We start from the raw sequence: 22,316 nt of genomic DNA on the forward strand, positions 1-22,316 counted from the left end.
ACCTCGACCTGCCGGAACGTCTCAACAAAAAGGGGTCGCCATGACGACCCTTCCTATCGGGCTGCCCGCTCCGCCTAGTGGAGCACGGACGCGGCCATTCAAAGCGAGGCACAGCGTGGATCACGTACGGCGGTCCTTTCGAACCCGCCGTGGTTCGGATCCCCGCTGGTCCTCGCGGCACGCGAAGCTGCCCGACGCGCACCGAGGGCCCGATTCGGCTATAAGTCGCTCTAACCGCTAACCCGGTTACCGTCGATGCCTCACCTGCATGCTTACACCCCGCAGCCCGTTCCTTGCTCATACATCCAGCTGTTCCCATGCTCCTCGTCATTGCACCTTCTCTTACACACCCAGGTGCACTCATTCCGCTCACAGACTTGGTCACACACCTGACCACCGAACACCTTGGCACACATTCGTCGTTCGCACACCTCACCAACACACCTCTTCGCGCCCCCTCCTCGGTCACCTCCTCTGTGACAACCACAGGTGTGCTCTCACTCGCACACCCAACCACGTGTCTCACTACCAATTCCAGCGTGCATTCCCACACACGCTCTACCATTCCAGGTGTGCTTCCTTCCATTCCAGGTGTACTTCCTCTCTCACCTGTCACAACCAACTCACGCTCCGTGTCACTCTCACTACTTTCACCACCACTCTTGACAGCGCACTCACCCTTACTCTCGACAGCGCACTCTTTCCTCATGCACCCGTCCATTACACACCTTTCTCGCACATCCTCTTGCGCACACTCTCCCGTTACTTCCTCCGTAACACTCACCACAGGTGTACACTTTCTTGCTACATCCTCTGTAACACTCCTCACTACGCGCTTCCATGTGCTCCCTCGCACACGCGCTACGACCGACTCACTCTCGACAGCACACTCACTCCTTGGCGCGCACTTTTTTCTCACACACCCCAGAGTCGGACATTCTCGCACACCTCCTCCTTCGCACACCGTACCTGTCGCACACTTCACCAACGGCCTCTCACGAACACCCGGATCCAAATCAACCCCCAAGCCGACTGAAGCTTTCCTCACATCATATACATTGCCGAATATATCGCCACTCACCTTGGCACCTCGTCTCCGCACCTCCTTCACCACCTACAAACTCTTTATTTGGTTAGTGAGCGCAACATTATGAGTTGAGCACCGACCTTGTACATATTCCATCACCTCCTCCTGTATTTCTCTCTTAGTTTCTGTCCGTCTCTTCTTAATTTCACTCACCTCTTCTTCCACTTCCTCTAATTTTTGCCTCACCTCTTTTATTTCCCGGTGCGTCTCCTCAAGTTCATCCTCTAAGGCTATTTTGACCGTCTCTATGTGCATCCTCACCTCTCGGTCCTTCGTCTCCATTACTTCTGTCACCTCGTCCAACCTCATTGTCAGTCCCTCACGTACCATCTGACATTGCCTCTGTGTCGCTATTAAGTCATTTTTAATTTCTTTTTGTGTCGCCTTTAACCCTCCTAGTACCGCAGTGTTCCTTTGAACCTGCTCCACTAACTCCGTCTGTCCCTCCGTCAGCTGTTCCACCTCCTCCGTCAGGTCCTCTATGCCCCCTTGTAACTTTGCCGTCTTATTCCTCACCTCTTTCTCCATACGCTTTTCACCTCGCTTTACCTCCTCGCGTACCCCCGAGACCTCCTCACTTACACCTCGTCGTATCTCCTCTTTCATCTCCTCCCTCTCTTTTGTAGATGCTGCCCTCATCTGTCCCAATTCATCCCTCTGAGCATCCAATTTGGTTTCTACCCCGATTTTTACCTCCTCTATCTGCTCTCCCATTTGTTTAATTTCTCGGGCGGATTGCTCCCCTATCTCCCGCAATTTGTCTTCCATCCTATTTTCTAGCCCCTCTAACCCATTTTTCACCCCCTCTAACTGATTCTCCTGGGCAGCCATTCTATTTTCCACCCCCGTTAACCCATTCTTTACCTCTTTTATCCCGTTGTCTAACCCCTCAAATTTAGCTTCTAGCCGTTCCCCCATTTCTCCCATTTTGCCCCCCATTTCACCCCCCCATTTCGCCCATTTTGCCCCCCAATTCGTCCCTCATTGCCCCCAATTGCTCATTCTGAGCCTCCATCCGGTTCCCCATTTTGGCTTCCAATCGCTCCCCCTGAGCATCCATTTTTGCCATCATTTGAATCATAAAGACTCACATGTACTCTGGCATCTCTGGCTCGGCTGCCGCGACCATGTGCGCAGTGCAGTTTGGTGCTGCTACGGTCACGGGCGCGGCAAATTTGGTGCCGCTACACCCACGTGCGCGAGGACGCCATCTTGTGCGCCTGATACCCCCTCAACCACCTCCTCCATATACATTACCCCGAGGTCCTGGGTTACTCCTAACCCCTCCTCTAGCTCACCCACCTGCATCCGATCGCCTTGACCAGCCATGGCGCGATTTCAAAATTCGGGTTTTGCTTTACAACACAAATTTCCAGCAGCTCGTAATTTTGAGTGCGTTAAGCGTGCTTCGGGTCCGATCCTACACTCCTGACACCATTTGTTACGGTCCGCGGTTAAGGATGTTGTTTGCCGAGCGAAGGCTCCGCGACCGAACAGTTGTTCCCTGACTAAACCCGATTCACCCCAAACGTTGGCCGTATCGCGCCACAGATATTCAATGGGGAAAAGACTAAGACGACGAATGCAAAGAGGAAGAAGAAGACGAGAAAACGGTTGAAAATACTACTAAATTTATTTACGATTTACAGGCTCAAAGTAACCAAGGAGAAGGAAAGATAATAAAATAATATACAGAAGCTTTTAGAGACACAGGGAAAATACTAGCTTATCTAACAGGCTTAATTAATACCCAGGACAGAACAAACGAAGACGACTCACACGGGGAATGATGATAGGAAATAGGAATTGGCTGGAAGGAGAGGAAAGTCCAATTGGTTCGGCAGCACGAATCGGCGCGTTGGGCAGCTGCCGTTCCTCCGCGGCCCTGCTCCAAACCGCCGTCCAGGCCCCAAATGGCTGGCGAGCGTTGTGGCTGCTGGGGACGCTGCTGCTGCTGCTGCTGTAGACGCTGCCGCTGGCGAGCAAGGTGACGAATAGCAGGCTTTTGCGCTCCCCTGGATGACCTCTGCTTTTGGACCTCACAACTCAGCTCTGCTCTGACGACCCAGCTCTTTCCTTGGCACCTCACCATGCAGCTCAGCTCAGCCTTGGACCTTTTTGCAACTCTCTCCTGACGACCCTTTCGCGCGCGCTTTTATCACGCCTCCGGCGATTAAGCCGCCGGCCTTTAGGACACGCCCCTCGGTGTGCTCACCTCGGCCATGGTTGGTCGCGCGACCCTCTGGCTCCGCCCTTGATGACGACGGGCGGGCACGCCTTTCTTCCCCGACCCTGCCTCGTGGCCAATGGCGGCTTTGGAGGGGATGTAATTGCCAAATTGAGGCTTGGCCATTACGAAAGGGGAAATGGAGGTTTTTGGGAATGGGAATGAAGGGAATCTATCTCTTTTTCACTCGGTGCAATGGAGTATTATTCTAATGGAAGACAAGGCCTTACTCTAAAACACATAATAAGATATAAGCTACTGAACAAGGGTTTTATCGGATCCTGCAATGTGGTGTTTATGGAATTAACTACCGAGACGCCCTTTTTATCTTTACACAACTCCGGAGGCAGGAGGGGCCATATCCAAACAATGTTCATCACCATTTCCAATACAATACAATAAAAAAATTGCCATCCTCATATATATATATATATATATATATATATTGTTGCGGATATGAGGATTGAGTTTTTTTGATTGTGTTGTATTGTATAGTAAATGGTTGTGAATTATTGGTTTAGTCTGAGCACTCCTTGCTCCAGTGTGTATAAAGGTCAAAGGGCGTTCCCGTAGTTAGTTCAATAAAGCATACATGAAAAACCACCGTTGAGAGGCCATTTTTCCCCGCAAAGCAGGGGTTGGCCTTTTTCGGGGACCGTGGTTGTTGTTGTTTTTTTGGTCCCCTTTTTGAAGCAATGTTTTACAGCCGGATGCCCTTCCTGCCGCCAACCCTGTTTGTCGCCTTTTTACGACACACAGGGAATTACCAGTGAACTGGTACTCAAATTTGCCGACCTCGGAAGGATGACAGGCTGAGTCAACCCCCCTGGCGTTAATTCAGCGATCGGCCGGGATTCGAACCCAGGATCCTTGGTTTATCCTAAGCTGGCACCCTAGCCGCTAGCCCAACACCAGGCTTAATATGCTACATGCAATACATGCAATACATGCAATACAATACATGCATGCAAATGCATATGCAAATGCAAAAAACATGCAAATGCAATACAATACAAAACATGCAATACATGCTTAACAAGCAATAAAGCATACATGAAGGACACTATAATATCCCTGTTCAGTAGTTTATTTCCTTATTCTGTGTATTAGGTTAAGGCTTTGTCTTCCATTAAAATGACACTCCATTGCACCAAGTGAAATAAGATAGATTCCCTTCATTCCCCATTCCCACTCCCAAAACTTCCATTGCCAAGCCTCAAATGCCAGCTACATCCCCTCCAAGCCTCCATTGCCAACTGCACGGGGCAGTTTGCCAGGTTTGCTACAGCTGTGGGTTGCTGATTTCACCCCAAAGCCGCCATTAAGCATGTGCTCAGCTCGGGGAAGAAGGGCGTGCCCGCCCATCGTCATCAAGGGCGGAGCCAGAGGACCGTGCCGACCAATCAGGGCCGAGGCGAGCTGACCGATGGGCGTGTCCTGAAGGCCGGCGGCTTGATCGCCTGAGGCGCTATAAAAGCACGCGCACAAGAAGCGAAAGTGTGGTTGGACCAAGCGAGAGACGTGCAGTGGTTGGACTGAGTACGAGACGAGTCAGACGAGTCCTGGAAAGAGCACGCGATGTACACAGAGCAGCAGCAGCAGCCACAGCAGCAACAGTGGCAGCTTCAGCAGCAGCAGCAGCAGCCACAGCAGCTTCAGCCACAGCAGCTTGGGGCCTTGACGGCAGTTTTGAGCAGGGCCGCGAAGGAACGGCGGCTGCCAAACGCGCCGATCGTGCTGCAGTATCCGTGGACCTTCCTCTCCCTCCAGCCATCCACCTCCTGCCAGTCCTATCATCATTCCCCGCGTGAGTCTGTCCTTGTTTGTTCTGTCCTGGGTTAATTAAGACTGTAGGTAAGCTAGCGTTGCACTGTGTCTCTAATATCTTCTGTAAATTATTTTCTTATCTTTCCTTCTTCCTTGGTTACTTTTGGTTGTAAATAGTAAATAAATTATATTCGTATTCCCTACTTCTGTCTTCTTCTCCTTCACATCCGTGTCGCTTTTTGTCTTTTCCATATTGAATATCTGTGGCGCGATCCGGCCAACATTCGGGAATCGGGTTAGTCGGGGTAACTGTTCGGCCGCGGTGCCATCCGCTCGGCAAAACAACATCTTATCCGCAGTCCGTAACAATATAATCCATCCGAACGGACGGTCGTGTGTCGCCGGGGGCAGGAAGGTCCAGGAGGCGGTCGGCGCGGTCGGCCTCGGTGAGCCTGAACGTGGCGAGGAGAAGACGTTTGAGCGCCGCGTACTTGTTGGTGCCCAGCGGGCGTCGAAGGATTGACACGACGCGGGCGGCAGTGCTGGGCCCGAGGGCGGCGACCACGTGAAAGTACATGGTGTCATCCGCCGTGATGCCCCGGAGCTGTAATTGGGCTTCGGCCTGCACAAACCAAACGTCGGCTTGTGCTTCCCAGAACTCCGGGAGTTTAACAGCGCCAGCGTTGGTAGCCATGGCGCGTTCAGGGGTCAGCTACGGCTGAACCAGTCGAGGTCACTAGTGTGGTGCTGGTGGCAAACAACTCGTTTGCCAAGAAGGTAGGCCACAACGCGTTGTACAAACCAAAACACTTTATTAACAGCTCGCACGTAAGCACTGGGCGGGCTCGACTTTCGAGCCGGCATATATGTCCCGAGGCCACGCCTTGCCCCCGGGCGTGGCCGGTCGGCCGAAAGGCGGGGCATGTATCTCAGTTCCACCCTGCGCCTCGTGACGCCTTTGCTCCGGGCGTGGCCCGAGTTGCGCTTCCACGCCCTGACGCTTGCGCCACCCACTGGTGCGCGGAATTATTACCTACTGCCATTGTGTCCGCCACAAGGTGATCTTTCACATCACCGGCCATGAGCTCAAATACATCCACCGATCCAGGTAGGTGCTTTTAATGCCAGCACCGTAGCCTGTATTTTTTATAATAAAAAAAGGTTTAAAAAATCAAACATTTGAATAGCCTTGGACGTGAAGCTTGACCCCACGGCCAAGGCACACCGTCTATCAAGACTACCATTAGCATACACATGCACTTCAACCCAAAGGCTGAAGCACGTGGTCATTCAAAACACAGGCATCCTGACCCCGAAGGGCCAGAATGCATGGTCATACAATTGGACCCCTCCTCCATAGTGCACGACGTCATCACTATTTTAAAATCTTCGCTTTTCCTTCAGTGTGGAGTTCGTGAGGTGCCCAAGTTCTCTCACTTTGTTTTGGGCAATGTGTGATGGCCACGGCGGTATTGTTAGCGTCAGCGCTCCAATTTAATCATTACGATTTGTTGTCGGAATAATTACTTTCCCATTGATTGTGTGATATGTACTTATTGTTTTCTCTCAGAGCTTGTTTTATATAGATTCTTACAAAGCACAAAACGTTGAAACCTTCGAACTTCGATCGTCAAGGAAGGACGGTATACAGTACAGTAGTTCCCATGTACAGTGGGTTGTTACCGCCTGGATTGAGCGAATCTGACCTGGAAAAAGATGATCACGAGGAAGAAGAAGAATTGGATTGTGTCCGTGAGGATAAAGAATCACATTTGGTAACAGGAGTATCGACGAGTTTGGGAGATGAGGACCAGGGATCGACCGAGCAGGCGGGTTTGGACGGTTGTCCGTCCGGTGTGGAACCTAAGTTGTGGAAGGTGATTCGTGCAGATACTCGGTCGTGAGCATACCTCCACCTGTGGCCGAACAGCTTACATTTTCTATCTACTGATACTGATAGGCCGGATCTGGATCGGACCTGAACCAAATTCTAATCGATTCGTACTTGTCGCAAACCCGATCTGTCAGATCTTAGGGTCTTGAACTGGAGCACCTGGCGTCGCCGTTGAATTAACACCAGGTGGGTTGACTCAGCCCGTCATCCTTCCGAGGTTTGCAAAATGAGTACCAGCTTGGACACAGAGGGCACTGCATCAGCGGCACATCCGCACCCTGGAGAATAATGCAATCAGCAGTCACAGGCACAACCACCCCAGGCCCCAGTTATTTGTGCCTGTTGTTTGTGTCCTTTATAACGTCCTTAAAAACAGGAAGTGTCCTGTTTGGAATGATTTTCAATTTTGTTTACCTGCAAGGAAGGCAAACAGACTAAACACTTGATCTCACTACTCTGCGCATGCACGATCGGGATGAATTCAGAGCAAAAATACTGGAAAACTACACATTCGTTTTACGATTTGTGTTCGTAATATCACATTCAATTTAAATAAGTCGTTTCTCAGTCATCAATTGACATTTGCAGACAGACAGACAGACAGACAGATGGAGATGAACCAATATTGCTTAATCCCACTTTTTGCTTCACTTGCATGAGGAAAAACCAAAAAGGTATTTGTTTGCTGTATGAACGTAAAACTGCATCTATGCACCGTAAAAACACAAATACACCAGCATAAAATACACCACAAAATATAACGCAATACACCACAAAATACACCACACAATACACCACATAATAGATCACACAATACAACAACAACAACAACAACATGCATTTTAAGGCCATTTTCCCTGCAAGAGCGGGGGTTAGCCTTGCGGCCCCATGACATCTTCTTGCGGCATCTTGCGGCATCTTCTCCATCTTGCCCTATTTTCTGCATCTCTCCTTGTTAACCCCCTTGCCCGCATTTCTTCTTCCACCATCTTTAGCCAAGTCTTTCTCGGTCTTCCCCGTCCTCTACTTCCTTCTACATTCATTTCCATCACTCTTCTCAACCAGTCACTTTCATCCTTCCTCAACACATGACCAAACCATCTCAGGCATGGGGATTTCAGATCTCGTCGGTAACCGTTTTTCGGTTCCGTGATTTAAGTTTATGGGAACCGATGGGAAACAAAATTCCGGTTCCGTGCCCAAACCTAATGGGAAACGATTTTTTTTCCTTTAGAATTTGTAAAGCAAAACATTTGTAATACAAAATTAAAAATGTAGTATCAATCATAAATCCTGTCATTTACATGTATGCAATGTAATTAACGCATGTTCATTATTGAGGTTGATGTTTATTTATCGGAGAAGAGCAAATTCTGTCAATTTCATGGGCTTATCCTGTTTTAAAATTAGTAAGTTAATATTATTAAATTTTCGTTCATTTTTAAAATGTCAATGATATTGTATTTATTTATTATTTATGGACTATTGTTGATGTGAACTGTTATCAATCTTTATGTTTTAATATTGAAATTATTTGCATTTAGCAAAGTAATAGAGGCCGACCCAGTACTGAAATAGGCCTAAGTAGTTGTTAAATAAATTCAGGATTAGAACAAATGTACTGCAGTAGGTTCGGTTGTCAGTGTCTCCCTTTACCTTGTGAACATAGGTCACGCCGTTCACGTAGTTTACAATCGCCGTCAGTGGTGGACCGCTTATGCCCCGGCGCGATGCCTCCTTCCGTATGTCTGTGTAATGAGTAGCACATACTTTGCAGCGAAGCAATGTGACCAAGCCTTCCCCATCGCAATCTGCTTCAAAATCGTTGCTGAATTACCATTTTCGTAATGTTTTTAAGGCGACATTTTCGGGGTTTTTTCGCTTAGCAACGGATGCCATTGTGGAAAGGAAGTCTGTGATTTAGACCGATGCGCATGTCCGTCAAAGCGGAAGTCATATCACGAACCTGAATGTGGGAAACCACATGCTATCTGCTTTGCCGGCCTAATTTTGTTGGAAATAAAACTCAACTTCTAAAATAGTTAGCTGAAAATCACACGTGAAGGTAAATACTACATCTTTTTGCCTTACACTGACTGCCTTTCTGCGATGGGAAACGTACTTTCGGTTCCGTGTTTTTGCTATCACGTTACCGACACGCCACCAGTAACGATTGTTTCTGTGAAACCCGCAGGCCTGCCATCTCAACCTGTTTCTCTTCACAGCATCCATCACAGGCTCTATTCCCATCATCTTTCGCAATTCATCATTTGTCTTCCTCTCTCTCAACGATACTCCGCACATCCACCGAACCATTCGCATTTCCACCCTTTCCAGCCTTCTTTGCTGCTCTACGTTCATTACCCATGTCTCGCTCCCATAAATCATTTAACACTTCTCACACATGCAGCATTGCAGCATGCACCTTTCCCTTCAGCTTCAACGACACTCCCCTCTTCGTCAGCACGCCACTCAGTTCCCGAAACTTCTTCCATGCACATCTCACTCCAGCAACCGTTGCCGAGTCTGATCCACCTTCTCCATTCAGCATGTCTCCTAGGTAGCAAAAGGTTTTCACACCTTCCAGCTTCACTCGTCTCCAAGATCCAACTCAACATTTCCTCCATCTGCAGCTCCCTCTGTGCACACCTTACACTTGAATGTAGCTGCCACACTGGTTAATGACCCTCTCAAACCACTACATTTTTGATGAACCCACTCAGCGCACATTGTACATTGAATGGAGTTCACTCCGACACCCTTCCTGCACACAGCACACGGCCACTTCCCAGTTCCATGCACCTCACCACATGCTTTACCACTTGCCATCACCTTCGTTCCGATATTCACCTTCAGACCTTTTGTCTCCATACATTCCTTCCACTTGTTCATCTTCTCCTTCAGTCCATCCATACTTTCCGCAATCAACACCAGATCATCTGCATACAACTCCCACAGTAAACCCTCCTTTACATTCCGAGCCAGCACCTCCATCACAGCTACAAATAGTAGTGGACTTAGTACCGACCCCTGATGCACTCCCACCTTCACCTCAAACTCACCACTGTTCCCGTCCTTCGTTCTTACAGCTGTGCATGCTCTCTCGTACATTGCCATCACTACTCTGATCAACCATTCCTCCACTCCTAACTTCCTCAATGCCCATGTCACTACTTCACGTGGAACCATATCGAATGCTTTCTCCAGATCAACAAACCCAAGAAACAACTTCTTCCTCTTCCCCATGTACTTCTCCTGCAACTGCCTTTCAATAAAAAGCGCGTCTGTCATTTCTCTTCCTGGCATAAATCCAAACTGCATTTCGGTGATCTTCACTTTTTTCCTTATCCTCCTCTCCAACACCCTTTCCAATACCTTCATGCCATGCTCCAATAACTTTATCGCTCGATACGAGCCACAGTCCAGAGGGTCGCCTTTCCCCTTGTATAGAGGGACGAGGGTACTGAGTTCCCAATCCACTGGAATGCGGCCTTCTTTCACCACCCGATTACAGATCTCTGTCATTCTCTTCACACCCCAACTTCCCGCTGCCTTCAACATATCTCCCACAACTCCCGTCGGCCCTCCCGCTTTTATACTCTTCATTGCTTTTATCGCTTCAACTTCCTCTCAGTTATCTTCTCTGCAGGTCCTAAAACTGGGTTACTCTCCATGTTGCCTCCCATTCATTCTCTGCATTCAACAGCATTTCCATATATCTCTTCCATCTTCCTTTAATTCCATCTGGGTCCACAACGATTTGTCCCACTTCATCCTTCAAGCAACTCACCCCCATCACACCTCTCTTTTGCTATTTGCTTTGCAATCCTGAATACCGCTCTCTGACCCTCTTCCATCACAATACATCACACAATACACCACAAAATACAATACACCACAAAATACACGACATAATTCACCACAAAATACAACACACAATACAACATACAATACAACACACAATAAACCACACAATACATCACACAATACAACACACAATACAACAAACAATACACCACACAATACATCACACAATACATCACACAATACACCACGCAATACAACACACAATACATCACACAATACACCACAAAATACAACACACAAAACATCACACAATACACCACAAAATACAACACACAATACACCACACAATACAACACACAATACAACACACAATACATCACACAATACACCACGAAATACAACACAAAATACAACATGCAATACATCACACAATACACCACACAATACAACACAAAATACATCACACAATACAACACACAATACAACACAAAATACAACACAAAATGCAACACACAATACACCACACAATACAACACACAATACAACACACAATACAACACACAATACATCACACAATACACCACGAAATACACCATACAATACATCACACAATACACCACATAATACACCACAAAATACAACACACAATACACCACAAAATACAACACACAATCATCACACAATACACCACAAAATACACACACACAATACACCACAAAATACAACACAAAATATGACACACAATACACCACAAAATACAACACAAAATACAACATGCAATACATCACACAATACACCACACAATACAACACAAAATACAACACAAAATGCAACACGCAATGCACCACACAATACACCACACAATACAACACAAAATACAACACAAAATACAACATGCAATACATCACACAATACACCACACAATACAACACAAAATACAACACAAAATGCAACACGCAATACATCACACAATACACCACAAAATACAACACACAATATACCACAAAATACAACACACAATACACCACGCAATACAACACACAATACAACACAAAATACACCACAAAATACAACACACAATACAACACACAATACACCACAAAATACAGCACAAAATACAACACACAATACACCACACAATACAACACACAATACATCACACAATACATCACACAATACATCACACAATACAACACAAAATACAACAGACAATACACCACAAAATACAACACAAAATACAACACACAATACACCACAAAATACACCACACAATACAACACAAAATACAACACACAATACACCACACGATACAACACAAAATACAAGACAATAACCGACAACTATTGGGGATGCCTCTTCATGGTGGTTGTACCCCCAACGGACGTCGGAGGCCAAATCTTCCCCCATTCTTCCCTGCTGCCCGGATTCATCATGGCAGCGTCATCACGGTCAGACGGCCTGCCGATCGCTCTCCATGGACCAGCCCTTTCCCTCTTTTCTCTCTATTTCTGTCATGGCCCTGACTTGGTGAAGGCGGGGGTACACCATCCTAGATGTGGGGTATCTCTGGGTCGCTCCTGCAAGATCGATCAGCTGTCTCTGTGCCGCGGGCTTGTTCAAGAGAACTGTCCGGGGCTATGCAACAACAACAACACACAATAACCACCAAAGCAAGTCCTGGCTGGGTTCTGCAATCTCTGATTGCTCTTTCACTTACTTATAAGACCTTTGTGAATCTTCCCTCACATGGTTGGGTTCAGATTCCGGTAAATCACACTGACTATTCGCTTCTTCTTCTTCTTCACTTCTCTAGAAATTTGAAGAGTTGCAGCAGAGGAATCAAAACATCTCCAATGCTTGGTCCAGACGCCGAGCACTGGACCTGAAGAGGAGGAGGAAGAAGAAGAGGATGACAAAGTGTAAGGACTCAGACGCTTTGTTTTGGTGTAAATTGTCGCCGTAATGTGTTATAATGGTTGAACCATTCTGAGCATGAGAGGGTCTCATTGGACGACTCATCACCATTATAGTCACGCATGAGGTTTCAACAGCAAAATCAACATCAGAAAGTGCAGTAAGTATGATAAAAATTCCTTTCCTGCCACAGCCAATCTCGTCTTGCTTTACGGGGATGATGGTAAGGTCCAGGAGGAGAGCAAGACCAACGAGGAGATGGAGGAGGATCACGGGGTATCTGGTGCAGATGCCAAAAGGTGATGTTCTTCTTCTTTCTTCATTTACTTTTTCACCCACTGATTCGATCTGTCTCTGCTTTAATACCCCAAACCTGTGGGTTTAATGGTCGATCTCTGTCCACCATCCCGCAACAGGTCGGATTATGACCATCGGTGGAATGAGCTGCGGCAGTTCTTCAACGCAAACCGGAACGTCGATCGCCCTGCGTGTAACCGTCCGCTTCCTCCGGTCAGTCGGGCTACTGATTACCCGCGGTTTGTTTTCAGGTCTTAATTCGTGATAAATGGGTTGTTGAAGTTGTTTGAACATTTTTGTACTTGTCTGGTTCATACAGGGGAAGCTGGAGAAGAACATGGAAATGGCTGTGGTTGCTGGAGATGTTGACACAGCGCAGGAACTGAGTGACCAGTTGGCGACACGTCAGGTAAACAGACACAGCATCCTGATAGAAAAGATAAACGTGGTAATCACAGGTTATTTCGTGTGGTTAAATTCTCTCTGCAGTTTAGAGGGTTTTGGGAGGTACTTCCTTTTCATCTGTTGAGCACCAAGTTGCCTTCAGGGCATAGAGGTTGACCATTGGGAAAAGACCAGACTTGGTATGGAAGGCAGATTACTGCCTCACTGAAGGTCGTTAATAAACCACTTGATAATCCATTCGTGATGTGCTAATTGTCCTTAGAATGAGGTTCAAATCCCAATCCTCAATTCCACTCACTTCACCTCTTTTGGTTACCCACAAGCTTTGGGATGCCGGTCTGGTGTCTTCACCACTAGGCCAGCACCGAATGCAAGTTTGGATAAAGATGTTGTTGATGGATTTTATTGTTTTTTTTCTTGCATTTTCCTGGCCCTTCCTCACCATGATCCAGTTTGGGGTGATGGTGGCCCGGGCTGTGGACTGTCGGACGTTTGTGAAGGAGCAGCGAAGCGCGGCCCAGGCACCGGCACAAAGACAAAGGAGGTCCAGGCTCACCTGGGGGTGAGATCCTCAGGAGGGAAGATGTGTCACAGGGAGGTGGAAATGTCGTGACATGATAAGATATTAAGGTCTTAAATGGAATGAACATCACATTTATAATAACCTCCGATTCAAGTGAGATTTAAATATATGTTGAGGATGTCATTGGCTGGTTCATTCAGTTTTTGAAAAAGAGTGTTTGGGGAGGTGGAGTGTCATGGGGAGGTTAACTCCGAGGGCTGGGCAGAATGAACCACTCCCCCTCCCTTCCACGCAGACAAAACAAACAGACAGACATGGCTGCTTTTATAATATAGACTAGAATATACTTTATAATATACACTATTTTTTTAAATTTACATATGTGGGAAAATTACATGCCCAGACCAGGAATCGAACCCATGTCCTCTGGAAAACCGTACCAGGGCTCTGCCATCTGAGCTATCTGGGTGACTCTGACTGAGCATGCAATTTTCCCACACATATGATTGCCAATGCTTCCGGGGCTCTCGCTGCCAACCAGAGGTGCACCAACAGCCTGAACACGAGAGGGTCACAAGAGGCTTATGAAAATAGACTATTTTATAATATAGACTCGTTTCGTTGACGGGAATACCAATCTTTGTGTAATTGCAATAAAGAAGAAAGATTTTGTTAATTGGTCAAAATAAAATTAGGTGGAGTATAGACATCAGCCTAGCTGTGCACCCAGGGAGTGAGGAGATTGTTAATATTGTCGTGTCCCCAGGGTTAAGGCACCAAGAGGACGAATGACCAAAACAAGCTTTAACTCCGAGGTGTATTTCAAATTTGGCGGGATTATTTCTGGCGCGCGCGGGAAGGTTCAAAGTCTTACCTGATCTGACGGCCGACACGGGGTTTAATGACATGTCCCACAAACACAAATACGGGACAAGCAAAATCCACAATACAAGGATGAAATGCAAGTTGTTGTTGGTGTATTTCAAATTTGGCAGGATTATTTCTGGCGCACGCAGGGAGGTTCGAAGTCTTACCTGATCTGTCTGACGGCCGACACGGGGTTTAATGACTTGTCCCACAAACACAAATACGGGACAAGCAAAATCCACAATACAAGGATGAAATGCAAAAATAAAAGATTTAATGAAAATAAATGCAAGAGTAATAAAAACGAAATAAATGGTGAGGTAAAAACTATGATTCCTAATTGAGACGTCTCCAGTCAGACTGCTCCATATGCCGCGACATATGCTCCATATGCCGCGACATGCCGACAACATATAACATATAACATTTTTTTTTTTTTTTTTTTTTTTTTTGTATACAAGATCGAGGCTCGTGAAAGAGCGAACATTAATCACACAGAAAGACAAACCGACACATAAAACATATAACATAGGGAGCGGTAGACAAGATGGGGAGAGAGGGGGAAGGACACAAACACAACATTTGAGAGCAGGGACCGAGAGACATGGAGACATCGAGAGATCTGAGAGAGGGCGAGGGCTTTGGGGGAGGGGGGGGCGTGGGAAGGGGGCAGTGGGAGAGGTATAAAACATATGGACACTGCCAGGACTTCCAGGAAAGAAGTTGGAATTTCAAACAAGGTGGATCTGGGGTGAATTAGCGGGGGTAGAAAAGATCAAGGTTTTGGATGGGGGAAGATAAGAGATGGTGGTGAACAGCTGTTTTAAAGACCTGGAGGGAGGAGTGGGATTGAAGGGAGTGAGGGAGTTTGTTCCAGAGGCGGGAGAAAAGAGGAATGAAAGAGTGAAGGTGAGCGGAGAGCCGAGATTTCGGCAGTTTAACCATCAGAGGGTTGCTGGCAGATCTTGTGCGACCTGTAGGAATATTTGGGGGACAGAGCACAGAGAGAGCTGGGGGTGCAAGGCCGGAGAGGAGTCGGTAGAAGACAGAAAGACCACCTACCTGCCTGCGGTGAGTGAGTGAAAGGCCCTCAGAGATAGCTTCATCGCGGGAGATTCTAATAATTCTGAAAGCTTTGGTTTCAACAGCGTGAAGCCGAGCTAGGTGTGAGGCAGGAGCACCGGCCCATAGGGGAGAACAGTATTCCATTGAGCTGCGGATGAAAGCCTTGTATGTGGTGAGGAGCTCAGGTGTGCCAAGGAAGGACTTCGCACGACGGAGGATGCCCAGTCGGCGACTGGCTTTGGAGGCCAGCTTGGAAATGTGGTTTTCCCAAGAAAGATCATGGCAGATAGTGAGACCCAAAATCTTGAGCGACAGAACTTCTTGGAGAGGATTGTTGAGAAAGTAGATGGGAGGGTTGTCCAGTCGATCTTTTCGGAGAGACATAGTAAGAGTGTGAGATTTGTCAGGATTGAAAGACATGTTCCACTTGTTTGACCAGTCTGTGATTTTGTCCAGGTCTTCAGAGAGTGAGGAGGCAGCAGACTGCCGATCTGAGGGAAGAGGAATGGAGCGGCAGAGAGTGGAGTCATCAGCAAAGAGATAGAGAGGATTTTCGAGAGAGTCAGAGAGATCATTGATGAAGACCAGAAAAAGCACGGGGCCCAGAACACTGCCTTGGGGAACTCCAGCCTGAACAGGAAGAGGAGATGAGAGAAACCCATTCAGGGCCACACGTTGACGACGACTAGAGAGGAAGTCCGCCAGCCATGCGTGGAGATTTCCATGGATACCAAAGGAGGAGAGTTTGGTGAGCAGAGCGGGGTGCCAGACCGTGTCGAAGGCACGTGATATGTCGAGGGAGACAGCTCTAATTTCCTGTTTGGCATTGAGGACCTCCATCCATTGTTGAGACAGCAGAAGCAGCATGTCCAGAGTAGAGTGACCTGGTCTGAAACCAAATTGATGATCAGAGATCAAGCCATTGGAGAAGAGGAAAGATTTCATATCAGAAGCAATGATGGATTCCATGACTTTGCTGATAATTGGGAGAAGGCTGATTGGTCTGTAGTTGCTAGGATCTGTTTTTGCACCTTTTTTGTGCAAAGCGGTGATGTTGGCTGATTTCCAAGCAGATGGCAGTTGACCTTGAGCAAAAGAGAGGGTGAAGAGAACAGAGAGAGGGTGAGATAGAGCAGCAGAGCAGGATTTTAGGACCCGTGGGCTGATGCCGTCGGGTCCAGTTGCAGAATCAGAGTCGAGGGTTGACAGAAACTTTTCCACCTTGTCAGGAGGAAAGGACACGGAGTCCAGGAGCAGCAGGGTACGACTGGGTATGGTGGGTACAGAGAGGGATGGGTTTGGGACACAAGATTTAGAGGCAAACACAGAGTTGAGGCATTCAGCTTTTTCACGTGCGGAGTCAGCTGTGTAGCCGTTTGAGGTAAGGGAGGGGATGGAGGGGGAACAAACACCAGAAACGGATTTGACCAGACGCCACCAGGATTTGGAAGAGGGAGACAGATAAGAGAGTTCGGTCTTGAGAACGGAGAGATATTGTTTCCTGGCTCTCCTGAGGGTGGACACACACTTGTTTCGGGCTTTGTGAAAGGAAATGAGATTTCCTTCCGTTGGATTTGCTTTCCAGGAGACGAAGGCAAGTTGTTTCTGGGCAACAGCCTCACCACAAGATTCCGTGTACCATGGACGGGAGGAAGGGTATGACAACTGAAGACGAGATGGGATAAATCTGTGCATGAGAGAGAGCAATTTACTTTGGAAGAATTCCCAGGATGAGTTGATGTCAGAGGTGGTAGAGATGGGAGACCAGTCCAGATGATTGATGGCTGCTTGAAGACCGTGCCAGTTGGCCTGAGTGAAATGCCAGACTCGTCGACGCTGAGCAGGCTCCCTGAGGATGGTCAGAGAGATGTCCACTTTAACAAGGACATGATCAGATGATCCGATCGGAGCAGAAGAAGAGCAGCAGACATTTTCAGGGAAGTTAGTCATAACCAAGTCCAGAAGAGAAGATGTTCCGTTGACTGAGATCCGGGTCGGGAAATTGACAGATTGTGTCAGTCCCAGTGAGTCGCAGAAGTCCTTTGCTGAGGAGCCATGGCTGGTGAGAGAGGTACCCACACCCAGCCAACTGGCATGATGACAGTTGAAATCACCACATATGAGGAAGAGAGAGTTGGGATGAGTAGATAGAAGTTGGTCCATATCATCAGACAGCGAGATGTAGATGGAGTCATCACTGTTTGGTGGACGGTACAACACACATATGAACAAGAGGTGGGAGCGAAGGGGAAGCCGTAGCCAGAGGTATTCCTGGGGGTGAGGTGGAGAGAGTGCAGTGCAGGGCGAGTGAGGAAGAGAGTTTTTGATAAAGATAGCAACCCCGCCTCCAGGACGAGGCTCAGGTCTATCATACCGGAGGAGGGAGTAGCCCGGGAGAGATACTATGGAATCAGAGACATCATAAAGGAGGAAAGTTTCTGTTAAGCAGATCACGTCTGGTTTGACAGAAGCAACCTGTATGGAGAGATCAGTTAAGTTTGAACGAAGGCCCCGGATGTTTGAGGTCCATACCGTTAATGAAGAGGAAGGGGGAGCATCAGATACAGAACAGGGGGGAGGAGGGGTAGGGTAAGATGTGGAAGAGGTGGAAGAGGTAGGGAGAGCTGTTGAAGGTGTGTCAGAGATTTCAGAATAGCTCGGAGAAAGGGAAGGATGGGGCGGACAAAAGGTTTGATGGTGATTGGGTGAGCCACAATGAGGTGTTATTTGAGGAGGGGGAAGAGCGAGGCAGAAGGTTGGGGGAGATGGAGGTGAGAGTTTGAAGGGGGAAGAAGCGGGGAGGACGCTTTGAGGAGGGGGAGTGAGAGGGGGGAAATTGAGAAGCAATGAGGGTGGGGAGATTTGAAGGGGAGGGGTGAGGGGGGAGTTTGGGAGGGAAGGGACAAGGGGAGGGATTTGAAAGGGATGGGATATGGGGGAGATTTGGAGGGGAGGGGTGAGGCAGGAGTCTAGGAGGGGAGGGGCGAGGGGGCGTCTTGGCGGGGAGGGGTGAGGGGGTAGTTTAGGAGGGAGGGGGCAAGGGGGGAGATTTGAAAGGGATGGGTGATGGGGAAGATTTGGAGGGGAGGGGTGATGGGGAAGATTTGGAGGGGAGGGGTTATGGGGAAGATTTGGAGGGGAGGGGTGAGATTGGATTTTTGAAAGTGTACGATTTATGGGAAACGAACATTTATTGCAAAATGAGTTTCTTGTGACCTTCGAGTTAAAAATACGTTTAAGGACGCTGGATGGAGGATGGAGTGCAGGAGAGTTTAGGGAATGTAGAAAAAAGGCACTATAGGAGATGGATATTTTTTTTGGGATGAATTGATTTGGTGAGCAAGTCGAAAGCAGCCTTTTAAAGAAGAAGAAGAAAAAGGTGTTATAAAATATGACGGAATACATAACTTGAGGGGAAAGTGTAAACATTGAAGGTTAATGAGTGAAAACTATCTGGGGAAATGGGGGAGAAACACGTGGTCGAAGAACGAACGAACGAACGAATAAGAATGAATAAACGAATGAGAACAGAGAAGGAAATGTTTTTTTTTTGGATTTTTTTGAGTTGAGATTTACACAAGGAAGTAGGCTATGGGTGAAAAGACTGGGAATACAGAGAACGAAAGTTATTGGATCACAAACGACGGACCACTGAGAGAAAAACAAAGCCTCAAGGTTGTACAGTGCACACTGTACAAGGCCTTGCTCGCGACACGGCAAACAGACGATCAATTTATGAAAGATAAACACCGAGAAACAACCAAAGTTGCACACAATAACTTCACACACCGAAAGATAAATACAGACAAGGGGAAAAGGTGTTTGTACTCGTATACAAACAAGGGGAAAAGGTAATGAAAACAAAATGGTGTTTAAAGTGCCGGCACTTAGCGTTGTTGTTCAGATAGAGAGATGCGGCCGCCCGCAACCAAACTCAGGACAAGAGAGACCAAGATGGCCAGACCATGTCTTTTTCCTCCAGCTCTGGAATCTTCGGCGATGACGTCAAACACTGTCCAATCATCGACCCCTACTCAATCATCCCATCGCGCCTCCATCAATCACGAAGGCCGGGACACGGCCTCCTCGTTACGAGTCGTCGGGGGGCGGAGTCAGGTCTGTTCGGGAACGTCCGGATGACATCGGGGTTCCCTTGCCTATCGGCAAATGCTGTCCCTGTCGGTCCTGACGGCGCTGTGAGCGCATGAGTCCATTTGTTATAGTTATTGTTGTTTTACTGAGCCCTCGATTTGCTGGCTGGCCGAATGTAATAAGAACATTAGGAAAAAACCGCAGGGAGGCAATCACGTACAGGGGAATTTAACCTTACAGTCCCGATAATTAATTAGCACAAACCACCCTCCTTGTGGCGACATGCAAACGCTCTTACCCGGACAGACGGCCTACTTATATACATCGAGATGGGTTCTTCGCGGCATATGGAGCATGCTAATCTATACATTCTGAACTTTCTTAAGGTATTTCATGCCTACCCCAACAAACATAACAATATGATAGAATCACAGCTTTTTTAGATGCTGAATTGCAAATAATACACAACAAAACACCAAGAGGAAGATGAGGGGAAAAAATTCAGCCTCCCCTCTCTTCTTTCTTTTCAAATTCAGCCTCCCCTCTTTTGATCAAACTGCCTGGGGCACGTATTAGGCACGGGCCATGGCAAGAAACATACTCTGAGGTCTCTTCGTCTTTGCCTTTGTGTAACTGTAGTTGGATTTATTGGAATCTGTTACACAAACCTTCCCGGGAGTTCCCCGAATCCACCTTCGTTAGTTTTACTGAAATTCGTGAATCCGTTCTCAAGTTATACCACGACAAACATACAAATAAACAGACCGACAGAAATGGCTGCTATTTATAATATAAGATTTGGATCTAGCGTAAAACCAATCCGCTTTTACATCACATTTAGCGGCCATTTTTATGTCTCTGTGGAAACCATAAATAAATATTTGAATATCTGTCAGGCTCTGCCTTCTCTACCTGGAAAAGATGTTTACCCTTACCTGCTCCTGAGATGGACAGTTTGTTTGTTTGTGTTTTAAGAACTAATTTGATGAATGGCTGGATTGTAACCTTTAACCACATTGCATTCGCGTGAAATGACAGGAAAAAAACATAACGAGAGGAAAACAAATTTTACATCAATATGAATATTTTTATTTGTTTGTTTTTTTCAAATGTTTATCAAATTTTACATCAATATGACTTGTAGTAAAATTTCTACCAGAATATTAATCTTTGTTTGTGTTTTGTTTAAACAATTTAATTTAAAAGATGGTCGAAGAAGAAATGCGGGCAAGGGGGTTAACAAGGGGAGATGCAGAAAATAGGGCAAAATGGAGAAGATTGTCATGGGGACCGCAAGGCTAACCCCCGCTCTTGCAGGGAAAATGGCCTTAAAATGCATGTTGTTAAACAATTTGAACTCTCTCCATCTGAACCCCGACCCTGTTCCCTCCTCGTCCAATCAGATTTGAAGCAAAAAAACGATGGGAAACGAAGAGCAACATGGGCTACATGTGATGATGAGGCTCGCTCCTCCAGTGGGATGTGTGTCCCACACGTGGGTGGTGTCAGTTGTCTCCGGTTTCAGTAGAAGTGAATATAGATTTCACCAGGGAGTTGTTCATCATGGATTAGCTCTGGAGGTAAAGATCATGATGTAAAATTATTAAATAAAATGGTTATCGTTTAGGCACACAGAGAAAACGTGACGTCTTTGGGTAATTGAGCAAGTTTGGTCTCCCTGGACTGATGTGGATGTCATGTGGGATTACAAAGAGATTTAACCTTCAGAATTTCTGTCACTCCACTCTCTCACACCCCTCCCTTACACACACTCCCCTCCCTGATCACACCATGCCAACCCCCAAATCCGAGGTTTCTATGTTGTGATGTGTTTACTACTGCTGTTTTACATTTTCTTTCATTGCGATGAAACTTTTTGTAATTAAATCATTGCTTTTTCACTTTGTTGAATCAAACAATTTTCGAGGCTGTGTTCTTGTTTACGTCATTTTCTGCAATTATTTCAAATCCACAATGATCCCATTTGGTTCATACATTTTTGGTTGAGATCTTATTGTAAAAACTTGTGAATCCACCCGCCGTGCCAACATTAACAGGAGAGTAGATGAATAAGTCTTAGACGCCATATACTGGGTAGATTGCCATTGCTTTAATCATTAGTATACAGGAAAGAAGGATATTCCTGTAATCATCCTGGTCTTTTCTACAATGTCTGTTATACTTTTCATCCCATTTGCTGCACATACATTAGGGAATGTCGGTCAGGAACATATGATTCCACCAATGAATGTCAAGTTTGGCCTCGAATAATTGAATCGATTTTGCTTCAACCAAACTTTCAGGGAGATTGTTAGAATCTGCTCCCATCGTCTGACTAAAGAACTTGCTGCTGATATCCAATTTCCACCTG

The 22,316-nt window shown here is 46.8% G+C and overlaps 1 protein-coding gene across 3 annotated transcripts; it reads left to right on the forward strand.

Annotated features, from left to right (window-relative positions):
• The first annotated feature begins 6,705 nt into the window (after positions 1–6,705).
• Positions 6,706–21,864, forward strand: FAM204A (family with sequence similarity 204 member A). Of its 3 annotated transcripts, none has more exons than XM_068107463.2 (7): positions 6,706–6,958; positions 12,596–12,701; positions 12,890–12,995; positions 13,113–13,206; positions 13,313–13,402; positions 13,851–13,960; positions 21,349–21,864. In XM_068107463.2, exons 1-7 carry the CDS (start codon positions 6,746–6,748, stop codon positions 21,398–21,400), a joined length of 771 nt encoding a protein of 256 aa, XP_067963564.2. In that variant the 5' UTR covers positions 6,706–6,745; the 3' UTR covers positions 21,401–21,864. The 3 variants fall into 3 exon arrangements, with proteins under 3 accessions (XP_067963564.2, XP_067963565.2, XP_067963566.2); XM_068107464.2 differs by having other exon boundaries at positions 6,706–6,910; XM_068107465.2 differs by lacking the exon at positions 6,706–6,958 and adding an exon at positions 11,943–12,452.
• The last annotated feature ends 452 nt before the right edge of the window (positions 21,865–22,316 follow it).

The sequence above is a fragment of the Myxine glutinosa genome, chromosome 2 (genome assembly GCF_964187855.1).
Source record: "Myxine glutinosa chromosome 2, kmMyxGlut1.1, whole genome shotgun sequence".
Classification (NCBI taxonomy): domain Eukaryota; kingdom Metazoa; phylum Chordata; class Myxini; order Myxiniformes; family Myxinidae; genus Myxine; species Myxine glutinosa.

What these genes read in the sequence shown, in the direction of transcription:
- FAM204A (XM_068107463.2), top strand. Translation starts at nt 6,746, where the DNA reads ATGTACAGTGGGTTGTTACCGCCTGGATTGAGCGAATCTGACCTGGAA. An exon ending in TCTGGTGCAGATGCCAAAAG is followed by an intron (nt 12,996 to 13,112) that starts GTGATGTTCTTC and finishes ATCCCGCAACAG; the next exon opens with GTCGGATTATGACCATCGGT. An exon ending in ACCAGTTGGCGACACGTCAG is followed by an intron (nt 13,403 to 13,850) that starts GTAAACAGACAC and finishes ACCATGATCCAG; the next exon opens with TTTGGGGTGATGGTGGCCCG.